General features: G+C 48.6%; 1 protein-coding gene across 6 annotated transcripts in view; it reads left to right on the top strand.

Annotated features, from left to right (window-relative positions):
* LOC147729852 (TATA-binding protein-associated factor 2N-like) overlaps window positions 1-14,791 on the top strand; it is a 601,338-nt gene that overhangs the window by 233,933 nt on the left and 352,614 nt on the right. For all 6 annotated transcript variants that reach the window (XM_086954762.1, XM_086954760.1, XM_086954759.1 and 3 more), the window contains one exon: window positions 3,031-3,148. In XM_086954762.1, coding sequence (XP_086810888.1) covers window positions 3,031-3,148 — 118 coding nt within the window. The remainder of the gene's footprint in view (window positions 1-3,030; window positions 3,149-14,791) is intronic.

Genomic DNA, 14,791 nt, shown 5'->3' with positions numbered 1-14,791 from the left:
TCCACGCTCTCTCGGAATATACGCTTGGCTCCTGAATTCAATGAATGCCATCACCTAAACATTCCTCAGGATTGCAAAGACATTTTGGCAAGTGCTAGAGCACAATCCACCAATAAAACCTACAGACTAAAGTGGCAAAAGCTCTGTTTATGTTGCCAATAACACAATTTACACCCGCTCAAAGCAACTCCAGAGCCTGTCATGCCATATCTACTTTCTCTGGCTCTGTCAGGTGTAATACATACATCTGTTAGGGTGCCTCTTGCTGCAATATCTAGATATATATATGGTCCCTTCAGGTTCCATTCTTGTGCTCGACCAGGATAATAAAACAGTTCATGAAAGCCCTTTTCAGAGTTTTGTCTACGGTGCGACCTCTTCCACCTGAGTGGCACCTTCATATTGTCCTTTCTCAATTCATTGAACTACAGTTTGAACCAATTCATAAATCAGACCTAAATTTCTCTCGTGGAAGGTAGCCACTTTTCTAGCTTTGATTTCCATTAGAAGGTTGAGCTGGATTTAGGCATTTACTATCCAGGAGCCTTTTCTCTGATTTACAGAGGTAAGTCATCCTTCAGATGAACCCAAAATTCTTACCTAAGGTGCCCACACAGTTTCATCTGAACACACCAATTATCCTTCGCACCTTTCTTCCCAGTCCGACTACTGCAGCAGAGCTGTCTTTGCACACTTTGGACTTAGATAGGTTTAAAGTACTATTCACATCACACCAAACAGTTCCGTAACTCACAAGTTTTTGTGGCCGATGGCCCATCTCAACTGGATAGTCCTGTGATTAAAGACTCCATACCCAGGTGGATCTCCGCCACTGTTCAATTCTGCCATTCCAAGGGGGACAAACCGCTTTCTTCTACTCTGCGGGCACACTCTTCAAGGGCAATTTCCACATCAGCAACCCTTTTCGCATACGATCCTCTAGAGAAGATTTGGCGTGCTGCAACATGGAAGAGCGTTCATTCTTTCATGCAGCATTATTGGCTTGAGTCAGCACAGTGCAGTGATGCAGCAGTCGGGCAGGCAGTATTAAGACATCTGTTTTAATGACATGAGCCTCTGTTGTTTTTTAAACAGTTTTATTAGAAGTTTCATTAACAAAAGTAGCCATTCACATTTGTCATTCCATGTTATTACATTTCCTTTTTTGAGCATATGATAAAATAATAGTGCCTGTTCCAGTGTAATAGCTGACAGGCAGCTTTTACATTTATCAGTGTCTCCTGGTGGTCTACTTAACTCTCTCTTTCATCGATGTTGTCCCATGCAGAGCTCAAATCTATGTCAATGCCACGTTGATGTGCTTGTCCAGGCATCTGTGTGATGATCTACTAACTTGGGAGGCGGGTAATAATATGACTGGAGCAACACCCGAACCTTCACCCAATATATCTATTTGCTATTCATGTTCTGGAGTGTAGGTGCGTGTGCAAATGTGTACTGTGAGTGTCTCTCAGGCGTGTCCGCTTGTAGAAGCCCCCATGTCTGCGACAGTGCTATTCTCGCCCTGGAAGTCTCTTAGGATTGTGTCCCAGTTTGCTGCAATTAGGATCTTGCGGAGGCCCTATGTGTCTTCCTGGTGCAATGTTGCCTTCCCATACCTGTAATCAGTGCTGCTAAGTGCTGCCATGCTAGTACCTGAGAGGGCTCCGTGGATTTCCACCTTTTCGTGATCATCCGCTTCGTCACTACCTTTCCTGAAAACCGGAGGTCCCCCTATGACGCTTACTTCTATGACAAAGATGTAAAAAACAGGTCTCCCTCGAAGGGGAGTGTGCGCTCCGTGCATCGGGCTAGGGCTTCTACTACAGCCCTCCAGTATCCCTGTAGGCGCAGACAGCCCCACAGCATGTGTAACAAGTCCACGTCCGCAAAACAGCAGCGTGGGCAAACGTGCGAGTGAAATATTTGTTGATTTTAGCCGGTTTGCAGTACGCCCTTTGCATAATGTATCATATATTAGAGTGAAACATATGTTCCTAGAGAAACACCTTGGGTTCTCCAGCACAGCCTCCGACTCCTTGTCTATAAATGGTTTGTGCAGGTCTTCTTCCCTCCGCGATTTCTGGCCCTTTACTGGATCATACCCTTGAGTTCCAATAACGTTCTAGTAAGAATGTAATATCCAAGATGTCCGCATCAAATCTTTTGTTTTGCATAAGTTCCTCAGGTCAATATCCAGTTAGTTCAGTGCATGTTCTGTATTTACTCTCCTTTCCTCAATGTTGGTAATGGACCTTATTAAACTTTTAGTTTCTTACTTAAAATGAGAATGTGGAAACAAACAAATTCTTGATTGACTGGACTAATAACCTTACAAAGAAGCTATAGCTATTTGTAGCATTTTGAACAGGTACTGAAGGTCAACCCTTGTTTGCATAGGAAGGATCAAAACATGGGTTCTCTCACTCCAGTGTAAACATGCATGTAAATGTCTTGTGATCCATTTGTATTAAATGTCAACATTAGTGGTGAAACAAGTGAGATGGCAGTGTTGAAAAACCGGTTTCCATTAGATTAGCGTTGTTTTGTGCCTTTTATTGTCCTGTATAATCTGTTCAAAGACTATGAGCCTACAAAAGATCCTACTAGAGAAAATGTTACATACTGGTATATGGAATCTATACAAGATACTGGTGCTGGAGAACTATAGTTAATTGTAATCTCTTTCCATGCAGAACTACAATTACAGGTTAGTTAAAATTGTTTCCTCAGGGGTGGTTGAAGATGCAGGTGATGTGCTGCTGCTTCTTGTAACACAGGAGACTAAATGTACTGCTTGTGTGCTCCTGTTTTACTGAATTATTAACTGCTGTACCAAACATTGTAAGGATCATCGTCTTAAGCAGGTGGATAACTTGTGTGTGGTTTTATTGATAACCGGGGTGGGACGCATTTGATCAACATTTCTGATATATGAGCATTTGATCAACATTTCTGATGACTGAATCAACTAGTTTTTTGGTGTGAAAGTCACAGGTTTCCTTTTAGACATTTATTATTATTTTCTAGGAGATAACCGACGTGACATGAATAGGTATGGAGAAGAAGGAAGCTATGGTGGGTCACAGGGAGGACGAGGGCGTGGTGGATTCAACACGGATGGAAGAGGCTCTAACCGAGGAATGAGGTGGGCTTTACAGTTTAACAATCGTGTTTGTCTTTGTAGTATTACTTACTCTTTTACTTTTCATTTTGTATTAGTTGAAGGTGCGAAATTCAGCAATCCTGTTGTCTGAAAGTATACCATTAAATATGAAGTCATCTATTGATTTAAAAGGTTTAAAATTAAATGCTTCTCAAGCCATTACTTAATGCAGCAGGCTGGAAGCATTTTTACATGTTGTATACATTCATGCAAAGCTATGAACATGTTAGCCTGTACCTTTTCTCCACATATCCAGTGCTGCACATGCCATGCTCTTGCTGCCTTCTACATAGTGCTATTGCTGTCGAGTTGCTGGGGCCTGCTTAATGCTTTGCCACATAATTTGCCGTAGGCTGTTTGTTTTTCTTTCTTGATTTACTCTACACTGCCACCTCCTGAGTATTCCTGACCGCTAATACTGTGGTGTTCCTAAACGTTAGTGCTATGTGCTTTTGCAGCACTTATGTTGCAGTATCTCAAGGTCACAAAGTCGTGTGCGCATGGAGCATGCAGGTACATCCCAAGGAGGCACACCTGGGTGGTTCAAAAACAATGATTCCACTGTAGGATTGAAAGTTTTATTTTTGTTCAAATTATACTTTTTAGAAGTTGATGATATTTGTATTCATATCAATAACGTTTGATTTGTAATCCAAAACTCATTTCAAGCATGTAGCTCCGATGCATTTCGGGCTAAAACGCCCTTTTTCAAGGAGCGCTGAAAGAAGAAGAGATTAACAGTGATTGGAAACGTGTGGTTGGGCTGCACAAAGAAAAATACCTTAAGTGATAGAGACTAGGTGGAATGATGGTGAATAAAGGTAAATAATCACATGCCGAAGTTGTAAAGGGAACGTAAAAGACAAGAATAACGTGCAAAAGGCTAAAAAATGAGTGAGATGTGCCAGTTAAGAACAAACTAGAGATGAATGTAAGGAAATAAACAAGGGTTAAAACGAAGTCGGACCATGCTGCCGTAATGGCGTGCACCGGGGAAGTACGAGTGTCAACGCTAAGCGCGTTGGTGCAGATTTAACACAAGGCGGGAGTGTAGACTTACTTCATGCAGGAAAAACATGCATCTCGCAGTTAGCGGTGCTGGCGTGCTGGACGTGTTTGAACTACGGGAGGTGTGGTACATAAAGGCGGAAGTGTGATAAACATAGAAAAGGATTGAAGTGCATAACGGTGGTGGCCATATTGGAATGGGAAACCCAAAAGTGAATTAACCTTTAGGAAGAATGCAAGTAAACAATGCAAGTAACAACATCAAGATACTGTAATATGATCACAAAAAACAACTATATTCAACGCGGTCATTGAGTCCATTAGGTTTAAGGGTCTGCAGTCTATAAATCCATTCCAATTCTCTTTTCAAGAGAAATTTACGAATGTCAGTGCCCTCTTTTTTAGAAGCTGTCTCTAACACAATGAACTGAAGTTGAGCGATGGTGTGGCGGAATTAATTAAAATGTACGGCTATGTTGGACTTTTCATTTCTGGTACGAATATTTGACTTGTGTTCGTTCATGCGTATTTTGAATTTTCTCTCAGTTTTGCCAACGTATAGTTGGCCACATGGGCATTTTATGGCATAGATTAAGTTCATGGAATCACAAGTTGCGTTAACATGTAATTTGATAGGGTTGCCTTTCATTGGATGTGGTATGACGTTGCCCTTGATGATGCAGTTGCAGTTGTTGCAATTTTTACATGGTATAGTTCCTTTGTATTCAACATGACTGTCTGTGGCTGGTTGTTGAATATTTGGATACAAGTACCATGCGTGAGGTGGTGTTTTTTTTTTGCAGGCTACTCGTATCCAAATATTCAACAACCAGCCACACCTTCAAAAAAATTATCCTCAAACTCTGGCCTATTCTCCAAATGGAACCTGACTTCAGGGAATGCTTTCAAGATCCACCACTTTTTGCATATTCCCGCAGCAATAATCTAAAAGAAATCCTCTCAAAAACACCTGACAGTCATGTTGAATACAAAGGAACTATACCATGTAAAAATTGCAACAACTGCATCTGCATCATCAAGGGCAACGTCATACCACATCCAATGAAAGGCAACCCTATCAAATTACATGTTAACGCAACTTGTGATTCCATGAACTTAATCTATGCCATAAAATGCCCATGTGGCGAACTATACGTTGGTAAAACTGAGAGAAAAGTCAAAATACGCATGAACGAACACAAGTCAAATATTCGTACCAGAAATGAAAAGTCCAACATAGCCGTACATTTTAATGAATTCCGCCACACCATCGCTCAACTTCAGTTCATTGTGTTAGAGACAGCTTCTAAAAAAGAGGGCACTGACATTCGTAAATTTCTCTTGAAAAGAGAATTGGAATGGATTTATAGACTGCAGACCCTTAAACCTAATGGACTCAATGACCGCGTTGAATATAGTTGTTTTTTGTGATCATATTACAGTATCTTGATGTTGTTACTTGCATTGTTTACTTGCATTCTTCCTAAAGGTTAATTCACTTTTGGGTTTCCCATTCCAATATGGCCACCACCGTTATGCACTTCACTCCTTTTCTATGTTTATCACACTTCCCCCTTTATATACCACACCTCCCGTAGTTCAAACACGTCCAGCACGCCAGCACCGCTAACTGCGAGATGCATGTTTTTCCTGCATGAAGTAAGTCTACACTCCCGCCTCGTGTTAAATCCGCAACAACGCGCTTAGCGTTGACACTCGTACTTCCCCGGTGCACGCCATTACGGCAGCATGTTCCGACTTCGTTTTAACCCTTGTTTATTTCCTTACATTCATCTCTAGTTTGTTCTTAACTGGCACATCTCACTCATTTTTTAGCCTTTTGCACGTTATTCTTGTCTTTTACGTTCCCTTTACAACTTCGGCATGTGATTATTTACCTTTATTCACCATCAATCAATCAATCAATCAAAGACATTTATAGAGCGCACTACTTACCCGGAGGGTCTCAAGGCGCTTGGGGGGAGGGGGGTGCTGCTACTGCTCGAACAGCCAGGTCTTGAGCTTCTTCCTGAAGGAGAGGTGGTCTTGGGTCAGGCGCAGGTCGGTCGGGAGGGAGTTCCAGTTCTTGGCGGACAGGTAGGAGAAGGACCTTCCTCCTGTTGTCGTTCTTCGGATGCGGGGGACGGCGGCGAGGGCGTGACTGGTTGATCGGAGGTGGCGTTTGGGAGCGTAGAAGTTGATGCGGTTGTTGAGGTAGCTCGGGCCTTGATCGTGTAGGGCTTTGTGTGCGTGGGTGAGGAGACGGAAGGTGATTCTTTTGTTGACGGGGAGCCAATGCAGGTCTCTCAGATGTCCGGAGATGTGGCTGTGTCGTGGGATGTCGAGGATGAGTCTGGCTGAGGTGTTCTGGATCCGCTGGAGTCTCTTCTGGAGCTTGGCGGTGGTTCCGGCGTAGAGGGCGTTGCCGTAGTCCAGTCGGCTGGTGACGAGGGCCTGGGTGACCGTCTTCCTGGTCTCGGTGGGGATCCACCGGAAGATCTTCCGTAGCATGCGCAGGATGTTGAAGCACGACGAGGAGACGGCGTTGACTTGTCTGGTCATGGAGAGGGAGGAGTCCAGGATGAAGCCCAGGTTGCGTGCGTGGTCTGTCGGTTTGGGTGCGGTGCCCAGGGCGGGGGGCCACCAGGAGTCGTCCCAGGCGGAGGGCGAGGAGCCCAGGATGAGGACTTCGTCTTGTCTGAGTTCAGTTTCAGGCGGCTGGTCGTCATCCACTCGGCTACGTCTTTCATCCCTTCGTGAAGGTTGGCTCTGGCAACGGCGGGGTCGTTGGTCAGGGAGAGGATCAGCTGGGTGTCGTCAGCGTAGGAGATGATGTTGAGGTTGTGTTGGCGTGCGATGGCTGCGAGGGGGCTCATGTAGACGTTGAAGAGGGTGGGGCTCAGCGAGGATCCTTGAGGGACGCTGCAGATGACTTCGGTGGCCTCTGACTTGTACGGTGGTAGACGGACTCTCTGTGTTCTTCCGTCGAGGAAGGAGATGATCCATTCCAGTGCCTTCTCCTGGATTCCGACGTTGCTGAGGCGCTGCACTAGGGTGCGGTGGCAGACAGTGTTGAATGCCGCGGAGAGGTCTAGGAGGATGAGGGCCGCTGTTTCTCCGTTGTCCATAAGGGCTCGGATGTCATCGGTGGCAGCGATGAGGGCGGTCTCGGTGCTGTGGTTGGCTCGGAAGCCAGACTGTGAGGGGTCGAGGGATCCATTCGTCTCGAGGAAGGCGGCCAGCTGTTTGTTGACGGTCTTCTTGATGACTTTGGCTGGAAACGGGAGGAGCAAGATGGGGCGGTAATTCTTGAGTTCGGTGGGGTCCGCTGTTGGTTTCTTTAGTAGAGCGCTGAGTTCAGCGTGCTTCCAGCTCTCCGGGAAGGTGGCGGTGTCGAAGGAGGTGTTGATGATGTCCCGCAGGTGGGGTGCGATGACAGCGTCGGCCTTGTTGAAGACGTGGTGAGGGCAGGGGTCGGTCGGAGATCCGGAGTGGATGGAGTTCATCATGCGGACGGTGTCTTCGGTGCTGATCGGAGTCCAGGCGCGGAGGGTGGTAGTGGGGGGCGGTGGTTCGGTCGTGGCGCGCGGCGGTTGAGTGCTGAAGCTGTTGTGTATGTCCGCGATCTTGTTGTGGACGTAGGAGGCGAGGGAGTTGCAGAGGTCTTGCGATGGGGTGATGTCGTTGTTTCCGGCGTTGGGGTTGGAGAGCTCTTTCACGATGTTGAAGAGTTCCTTGCAGTTGTGTGCGTTGTTGTCCAGCCGGTCCTTGAATGCAGTTTTCTTGGTGGCGCAGATCAGTTGGTGGTGCTTCCGGGTGGCAAGCTTGAGGGTGGTCATGTTGTCTGGTGTTGGTTCCCTTCTCCAGGCTTTCTCGAGGGCTCGGCAGTTCTTCTTGGAGCTCTTGAGTTCGTCGGTGAACCATGGGGCCTTCTTGCTGCCGGGTCTGCTGGGCGGGGTCCTCAGTGGGGCGAGTTCGTCCGCGCAGTTGCTGATCCACTTTGTGAGGTTGTCGGCGGCCTGGCTGGGGTTCGCTGAGCTGGCGGGAGGGTGCTGGCTCAGGGAGGCGGCGAGCTGGTCGGCTGTGATCTTGTTCCAGCTTCTTCGAGCAACCTGTTGCTGGTGGTGGTGGATCGTCGTTTTTCTGAAGCTGAAGTGGACGCAGCTGTGGTCCGTCCAGTGGAGTCCAGTGGCGTGGCTGAAGGCGATGTCTTTGCTGGATGAGAAGACGGCGTCGAGGGTGTGTCCGGCGAGGTGGGTGGGGGTGGACACCAGCTGCTTGAGTCCGAGGTTGGCGAGGTTGTCGAGCAGGGTGGTGGTGTTGCGGTCGTTGTTGTTCTCCAGGTGGAAGTTGATGTCCCCTAGGAGGATGTAGTCAGCGGAGGGGAGGGCATGCGGGCTGACGAAGTCGGCGATGTCCTCGCTGAATTGTGTGCGTGGTCCCGGGGGTCGGTAGATCAGGGTGCCTCTGAGGGTGGTCTTCGGGTCGGTGTGGATCTGGAAGTGTAGGTGTTCGGCGGTAGTCAGGGTGTCGTCGGTGTTGGTCGTGATGTGGATGGTCTCCCTGTGGATGATGGCGATGCCTCCTCCAGTCTGGATGTCGCGATCTCTCCGGGTGATCTTGTATCCCTCTGGGATGGCGATGGCGATGTCGGGCGCTGAGGAGTCGTTCATCCAGGTTTCCGTGAGGAAGGCAACGTCAGGAGCTGTGGTGTCTTGGAGGTTCCAGAGTTCGATGGCGTGTCTGTGGACGGAGCGAGTGTTGAGCAGGATGCACTTGAGGTGGTTGCTGCTGGTGTTCGGCTTGGCGGGTGCTGGTGCGAGGCAGGTCCGGATGCAGGTGAACTTGCAGGCGTGGCAGCTAAAGGGTGCGTCTCGGGGTGGCTCGGTAGCATCCCGGGACTCGGCCGGTGTTGAGCGCGTTGAGAGTGGCGGCGGTGTACGTCCGGCGGGTGGCCTGGGGTCCGCGGGGGCCAGGGGTTCGAGCGCTGGGCGCGGTCCAGGCGCGGACGGGCTTACATTTGGCGCACCTTCGGCGCTCAATCGGTGCTCCCGCTGCGCGCGTCCGCTGCACGGTCGCTGAGGGGGCGACATAAGAGGGGGACGGGAGGGCGGGTCAGCTGGGCTGGGCTAGCATCAGGGCCAATGGGCCAGAGGTGGGCGGGGCCACCGGGGGCTAGCGGCGGGAAAAAGTGGCGAGCGGCCAGCTCTGCAGTGGCTGGGCCGCTCGGGGGCTGGGGGGGCGACGGCGTCAAGGAGGCTGGCAAGGACGCTAGGAGGCTGGCGAGCAGCAGGCGTGGGGAGCAAGGGGGTGACCCGGCCTTGAGAAAGGCACAGCGGTCACTCCCGCGGTCAACCAGGCTCTCCACTTAAGAGGGGGACGGGAGGGCGGGTCAGCTGGGCTGGGCTAGCGTCAGGGCCAATGGGCCGGAGGTGGGCGGGGCCACCGGAGGCCAACGGTGGGAAAAAGTGGCGAGCGGCCGGCTCTGCAGTGGCTGGGCTGCTCGGGGGCCTGGGGGGGGGACGGCGTCAAGGAGGCTGGCAAGGACGCAAGGAGGCTGGCGAGCAGCAGGCGTGGGGAGCAAGGGGGTGACCCGGCCTTGAGAAAGGCACAGCGGTCACTCCCGCGGTCAACCAGGCTCTCCCCTTAAGAGGGGGACGGGAGGGCGGGTCAGCTGGGCTGGGCTAGCGTCAGGGCCAATGGGCCGTAGGTGGGCGGGGCCACCGGGGGCTAGCGGCGGGAAAAAGTGGCGAGCGGCCAGCCTAGTCTCTATCACTTAAGGTGTTTTTCTTTGTGCAGCCCAACCGCACGTTTCCAATCACTGTTAATCTCTTCTTCTTTCAGCGCTCCTTGAAAAAGGGCGTTTTAGCCCGAAATGCATCGGAGCTACATGCTTGAAATGAGTTTTGGATTACAAATCGAACGTTATTGATATGAATACAAATATCATCAACTTCTAAAAAGTATAATTTGAACAAAAATAAAACTTTCAATCCTACAGTGGAATCATTGTTTTTGAACCACCCAGGTGTGCCTCCTTGGGATGTACCCGCATGCTCCATGCGCACACGACTCTTTGTGATTTAGTTTGACGTTTCGACGGAAACGCATCCAAGGAGTGCACCCCACTAAGAGAACCATTTTCTTAAAGAATTCTTTGCTATACAGCTGTGCACCCTCTACATCTACTTTAGGCAGTATCTCAAGGTGCCTGGTGCTGTGAGGCATGTCTCAAGCTGTCATCTGCTATTAATTCTGCAGTGTTCGGTTTTTGCCTTTTTTTGGTCAAGCACTCGAGACCTCTTGTTTATACTTTAGTATATACTTGTATGTGTATGTACTTGGTGGGCTCTAGAGATCATCCCTAGGACTTGTCTGCTTCCGCTTAGGGACTTTTGTTTCTGTTCAACTGCCTCTATTTAACTGCCTGGATAGAAAAAGATCAGTAGAGGTCAGTAAAATACCAGAATTGCTTTCTGCTTGTTCAACTGTCTCTATTTAACTGTCTCGATAGAAAATGACCAGTAGAGGTCAGTAAATACCAGAATTGCTTTCTGCTGAGGGACTTTCTTAAAAAAAATTCTGGCAACTGCCTCTATTCAACTTTTTTTGATAGAAAACGACCAGCAGAGGTCAGTAAAATACCAGAATCACTTTAGCATTCTCTAGATTCCAGTCCATAGAAATTGTCTTCCACGAGCACCCTTAGACAATATTTTTTTCAAATTTTGTATTTTTTGTAATAGGACCACAGAAGGCCCTGATTTTATATTAAAAACGGAGCTTTGGACTATACCAATTCCAGCTCAAAGGCAATATTTCTCTCCATGTGTTCCCATACCTGGTGTGTCATTCAGTTTGGTTCGCCTAGCTGAACTGCACGTTTTCTGGTTTCGTAAGGTTACCAATTGTCTCCTACGGGTTTTCCTTCTGCTTTATCTTTTACTTCTTCCAGCTTCTGATATTGATCTTCTTACATATTGTTTTTTTTTAGTTGCTCTAACTCTTGCCAGCGATTTTTCATGCTGCACCCTCATATTGGTTTTTGGCGGACTGCCACATTTCAGCTTTGCAAGGTGTTCTGCTAGGTAATCTTGCTGAAGTGGACTTGTCCATCTGGGCAATATTTTTATGGGGCGAGTCGCCCATGTTAGCCAGTCTGTGACCAAAGTGTGTTTCCATTGATGGATTGAGTGGAATGCATTTGTTGACCTACACGTGGCAGAAGCAAGTTGTTCACTTTTGTCCTAACTCTGACTGATGTGGCTTGCACATGCCATGCTTTCTGAACCAACCCAAATGCCCATGTTTTTCCCCATTGTTTAAGCAATTTCGTTTAAAATCCAGTTCCTTCTTTGCCACATTGTTAGTTGCATTCCAGAAACAATGTCCAATTCTTCTGTAATAACTGAACTTGTTATTTTTGTCATTAAATGTGGATAGCAAAATTCTGGCCAAGGAACCTCATTATATTAACTCAAGAAGCAATAAGATTTCGTATACTTTAGCAGCATATCCGCCTATTTATTTATTCGTCTTAGTCAGTGAGTGGATGTGTTCTGAAGAACCTCCTAAGATTTTTTTAATGCACTTTGAGTAAAGGAACCCCTATAGAGTAAGGTATTTGGTGCCGCTTAAAGCTGCAGAGTATAGTAGCTATTTCTACTCAAAATTAGTTTTTTTGTATAGGATCTGATAGGCTACTCAGTCTGCTCGCTGCTAAAGTTTTAAGTGTACTGGCATCTGTCATCAGTGGCTTTCTGGATCTGTTTTATAGGACAACTCATTTCAAAGTGCAGCTTATTTTTCATGCAGACAACCCTCACAAACACAGCTTCTAATATTTACATACTGACCATTTGGAGGAGCATCTGTAAGTGATTCTCCATTAGGCCAAATATTGAACACCCGTAGACCTTAATTGATGAAGAGCAAGGAATAAGGGTACAGGTGAATCTGTATGACGTGTTCCTGTATAATCTCTATAAAATGCATTGATGGCAGAGTAGAGGATGCAGTTTTCTGATGGGTATAAGTCTTCTCGACTAGAAAAAAAAAAGTATTGAATATCTTGTTTCCACATACCTTTCAGTAATCTACCATTGGGAGATTCAGACCCATTGTCTGTAGTATTATCAAAGACCACACCATTGTAGGACTCGGCCACATCTTTGATACCTTGGGTCATGAAGCCTTTTCTGCACCCCAAGAACTTCAACTGTTATAATTTCATTGTCAAGCAGGGCTAAATTGATATTGTCTCAGTTTTATCACTGCCTGCGCTGGTCTCTAATTCTTCATTGTAGGATCTTAATTGATAGTCGTAAATGTTATAATAACTGCGAACTGGATTGCTTTGCATCACTTTACACCTGACATTATAAAATGCTGGTAACAACATCATAGCCTAAGTAAGGCTACATTTTCAAGACTTATTTGAAGAAATTGAAGGCTAAATAAAGTCACAAAGGTACATAAATCATTATAGCATAAAACCTAGGTAGAGATGACTTACAACATATTCCTTACTTTTTAGGTCTCGTGGCGTAACAGCGCGTTAGCGCTGTGTCCGCCAGAGATCTTTTGTCACTGGGTCTGCTTCCCAGGAGACAGCACCTGGCCGCGCGCATTGCCTCTTCAAGGAGGCGATCTGAGCGGGCCACGCGCTCAGCTGCTGTCTCCTGGGAAGCTCCAAACACGCATGCGCAGACACACACACACGCATGCGCATACACACACACACATCCACCTTTTGTCTCCACCCGAGTCCTTCCTCCGAAAACAGAGCCCCACCAATACGAGAGCCCGTCCCCCCCCCCCGCCGACAGATGCGCACCTCTCAAAAACTCTCCAGCAAACGGGCCCCTTATGCCGTTGCTACTCCGCTAATCTTGTGGGAAATGACTAACACACTTCTTCTCCCTTCCGCCACAGCCCTGCTCAGTCTTTGCTAGGCCCCCCATTCTTTTAAAATTTTACCAGCATTACCCACTCTGCGCGCTTCCCGTTCTTCGTCTGTTACTTTTCCCCATCAGCTAGCAGGACCCATGCTAATGTCCCGAAGCTGATCCCCCCTCTTTCTGCGCATCACTCTCCGCCACTCGGCCTCCGCAACCCCCTCCCCCGGCATAACAAAGGTAATTTTGACAGATGAAGCCACCAATAGCGTAATTCAAACTCCCCCCCCCCCCCCGCTGCAGAAGGCAGTGTTGATGCACCATTGTGCAGCTCCGCGATCACCCGACAGCGCTTAACCCCCTGCAGCTGCCCGTCTATCTCCCCCCTGGACCCAACCCCCAATAGCGCCATGTCTGCCCCCACCGTCCTGGGCAAGCAATCCAAGGATCCCAGCGTCCCCCCTCCCATCTTTTGAAGCCCCTTTCTGCCGTCGACAGTCATATTGCATGCAGTGATCAACCATTTTCATGTCCCTTCCGCAGCAGCCCTGCTCAGCGCTCGCTATGCCACCCCACTCTTCACCTCGCTGATGTTCTTCAATTTCCCACTATCCCGGCACTCTCGCCCCCCTTTGCATGCCGACCAAGTGCCTCGCCCTCACCCGCTCTCTCCTTTGCACACTATACTGCACCCACCCCAGACCCACCCCTCCCCCACCTTGCCTCACACTCTGTCTACGCCGCACCTCTTCTCCTGACAATTCCCCCGAGCGCCCATGCACGCACGCACATACATAGACACACACCCCCGGACACATACACACACGCGCACATACACAAACACACACACTCGCGCGCACACACACACACACACGTGCACCAAAGCCCCCCCATCGCACACATACATACACACACACACACACACACACACGAGCGCACCCCCCCCCCTGTCACCCCCCTACAAGTAAGGGCACTTACCGCCACTCCCGAGATCTACAGCCTCCGCTGGGCTCTCCCTCGGGCATGGGAGCCCCGCGTCACCCTGCTCCTCGGGCCAGGCACTCGTGGGTGCGGGCTTCGCGCACAAGACGGAAGTCCCGCCCCCACCATAGCTTTCGTTTTCAGGAGTGCGCGCGCCGTAGCGTCCTCCTCCGTGTCAGCAACTCAAGGCTCCTCCCGTCTCGTTCCGCCGTCCTCTCTGTCCAGATAGGAGCTCAGATGCAAACTCAGAACAGCTTGTGGCCCCTCGGAGCTTGGTGCCTTGCTGCGACACAACGGCGCTCATTACCGGCGTCCATAGACACCTCCTGCTCCACTCGCAGACAAAAAACGGAATCGGGCGGAATCGGGCGAAAATTACCATGGCCGGCTCGATTCCTCACAGCAAAAACTCCGTGACCGGAGTAAGAGCTCAGGATTTTACTGGCACTTTAAGAAGGCTATTTCAAGCGCTTCCTTTGCAGAAACTTGAACATTGCGTGGCACTTCAATGTTTAAGGGCCTTGGCCTAATCTATTGTGAAAGGGAGTGGATCTAACTGCATGTATGTAGTAAATATTGGGGACTGAACCACTTACTGTAGTACGGGCACCGCTTTAAATTGGCATTTCTATTTCTGTCAAGATGTCTTCAGGTTTGTGTCTCTGTTCTGCTATAGTCTGTCCTCTGCTGGTCCTCTGATTGTATTCCCTGTGTCCGACCCCTGTTGTGTCTCTATTCT

The sequence above is a fragment of the Lissotriton vulgaris genome, chromosome 2_1 (genome assembly GCF_964263255.1).
Source record: "Lissotriton vulgaris chromosome 2_1, aLisVul1.2, whole genome shotgun sequence".
Classification (NCBI taxonomy): domain Eukaryota; kingdom Metazoa; phylum Chordata; class Amphibia; order Caudata; family Salamandridae; genus Lissotriton; species Lissotriton vulgaris.
The sequence above is the reverse complement of the archived record's forward strand: the minus strand, read 5'-3'. Positions and strand labels throughout refer to the sequence as shown.